At 37.9% G+C, this 2,311-nt stretch overlaps 1 protein-coding gene across 1 annotated transcript in view; it reads left to right on the forward strand.

The window, feature by feature from the left end:
- Window positions 1–1,929: 1,929 nt before the first annotated feature.
- The window catches only part of SOCS5 (suppressor of cytokine signaling 5), a 3,200-nt gene continuing 2,818 nt past the window's right edge, over window positions 1,930–2,311 (forward strand). Inside the window, exon 1 of the mRNA XM_009880648.1 lies at window positions 1,930–2,308. Within this exon, the coding sequence (XP_009878950.1) occupies window positions 1,930–2,308 (379 nt within the window). The remainder of the gene's footprint in view (window positions 2,309–2,311) is intronic.

Raw genomic sequence — 2,311 nt, forward strand, 5'->3', positions numbered from 1 at the left:
CAGTGTGGATATTCTGACACACCACAAACAGCTATGATTATTGCAATGGCATGATACATGGTTGTATGTTTCCTACAAATCTGTAAGTGATCTGACTTTATTAGTTCTGCTGCTCTTAGAACTCCACCAGCCTCCCCAGCTTGGTCCAAACAACTCTAGAAAAAACAGTTTTAGGAATCCTTTTTTTTATTATTATTAATCAGGAAGACATTCCTTGCTCATTTGCTTACACACTTTCCATTTTGTGTGCACAGATCTCTAGCATCTTCTACATATAACATTTCTCTGCAAGTGTCTCCCTCCTTAATAACTGCTTGGGTGGTGTTCGGATTGTCATTAGCACTGTGCTCTATGTAACTTATACCAGTAATCTCCAGAAACTGTTAAGCCGTGATTTCCCCGCTTCCCCCACTTCCCTGCATCCACACTAAATTCTTAAGCTTTTATTTTATGCAGTTGGATGTAGATACCTAGCTTGCTGGGTTTGCTGAAGTATTTGAGGAGGGGGTGGGGAAGAAAGCTTTTGCTCCTTTTGCTTTCTGTTCCTATAACAGTTAGGTGTTTTTCACGTTCATTATCCTTTGTGATTTTCATGTAAGCTATACCTTTGACTCTTCTCCAGTCTCAGTGGATTGTGCTATAAAGTCATGGGCTTACAGCTGTGCTTCTATCTTAAGGGACTTCTAGACTGGTTCACTGGAGTATTGCTTACTTGTTTATTGTCCACATTATTTCGTGAGACTCAGTGCATTCAGTCATTGCTTCAGATTCCTTTCTAGCTGTGAAGAGAACTGCAACAGAGGAATGTTGCTTCAAAATAATGTTTCCAAAGAACAGAGCAGTTTCCGTTAAGAGTTAAATTAGTAAGATGACATATTTTAGTCCTTTAAGTTTAGCAATTCTCTTAGAACTTAATTAGATCTAATTTAGCTTGGCGTTGCTTGACTTTTTTAGTACAGAATTAGCCTGTTTCTCTCTGTCCTAGGGCAGTCCTGTGTTTTTGGCAGTCTTGTTCCAATTATCAAACTCTGTTTCTAAAGAAGTAGTTGCAGAATACACACTGCTAATGTTTTTATCTTTTTACTGTATCTTCATGATTCACCATCATCGTGTTTCTGCTGCCGAGCTGCTTTCTTTTTAAGTGCTCTTACTAAAGATAGAAAAGCTCCTTGGGCTCTTTCGTTCTTCTGTATCTTAAGTAATAAAGCCAGACAGGTTTTTTTAGATGTTTCATATGTATGCCTTTTATTAGTATATCAGAGACTTTATAATTCTGAAATTCTGCTGATGCCTTCCTGCCTTTCCTTGTCTTTTGGTGATTGCCTCATCTAAGAATGCTGAGTACTTTTTTCCCCCCTATATTTCTATTTTTGTGCTATTTTTTTTAAATTCCAAGCTATAACTGACAAGATTATCTGACCTGTGGCTGCAGCTTTTGCTTTTAGATGGTGTATGTAGACATCTGTACACCACTTGTTGGATTTTCATAGTTCAGAGTGACTCGAATATTTCTTTTTCAGGATTTGTTTTTACTGCTACTGATTGGAAACTTGATACCTTACATGTGACTTACAAATTCTTCCTAAAATGAAGAATTTTAGACTCTGTATTTCCTAGCCATCAAATACAACTAAGCAGACCTACCTATGTGCCTACAGAAAAATGTGAGGGCATGTTAGTAAATAAAACGTTTGTAACTTCCCAAATGTTTTCTTCACCGTGACTTTTCTGAATATCAAAATGGTGTGATGCATATCACTCCTACGTAACTATACAAACACTAGGGCACTTTTTCAAATGTGGTGTGTTCAATTAACAGTTGTCTTGTGTCTATAACTTAACTGATAACTGAAGATATATCCTCATTTTTTTTAAACTGTGTTTTTATTCTAATATTTCTTCTCCTTCTGAATTTAGATAACGTAATCCATGGATAAAGTGGGAAAGATGTGGAACAATTTCAAGTACAGGTGCCAGAATCTCTTCGGTCATGAGGGTGGAAGCCAAAATGAAAATGTAGTTGTGAACTCCAGTAGTTGTTCATCTGCTAAAGAGAAAGCTATCCAGATAACCGATTTGGCTCAACAGCAACCCAGCAGCCCTTTGAGAGAAAACATTGCTTTGCAATTAGGTTTAAGTCCTTCAAAGAATTCGGCAAGGCGGAACCAAAACTGTGTCACAGAAATTCCTCAGATTGTTGAAATAAGCATTGAGAAGGAGAATGACTCGTGTGTCACCACGGGAGCTAGGCTTGCTCGAAGGGACTCTTATTCTCGGCATGCTCCTTGGGGTGGGAAGAAGAAGCATTCCT

Source organism: Charadrius vociferus, unplaced genomic scaffold (assembly GCF_000708025.1).
Source record: "Charadrius vociferus isolate BGI_N301 unplaced genomic scaffold, ASM70802v2 scaffold192, whole genome shotgun sequence".
NCBI classification, from domain to species: domain Eukaryota; kingdom Metazoa; phylum Chordata; class Aves; order Charadriiformes; family Charadriidae; genus Charadrius; species Charadrius vociferus.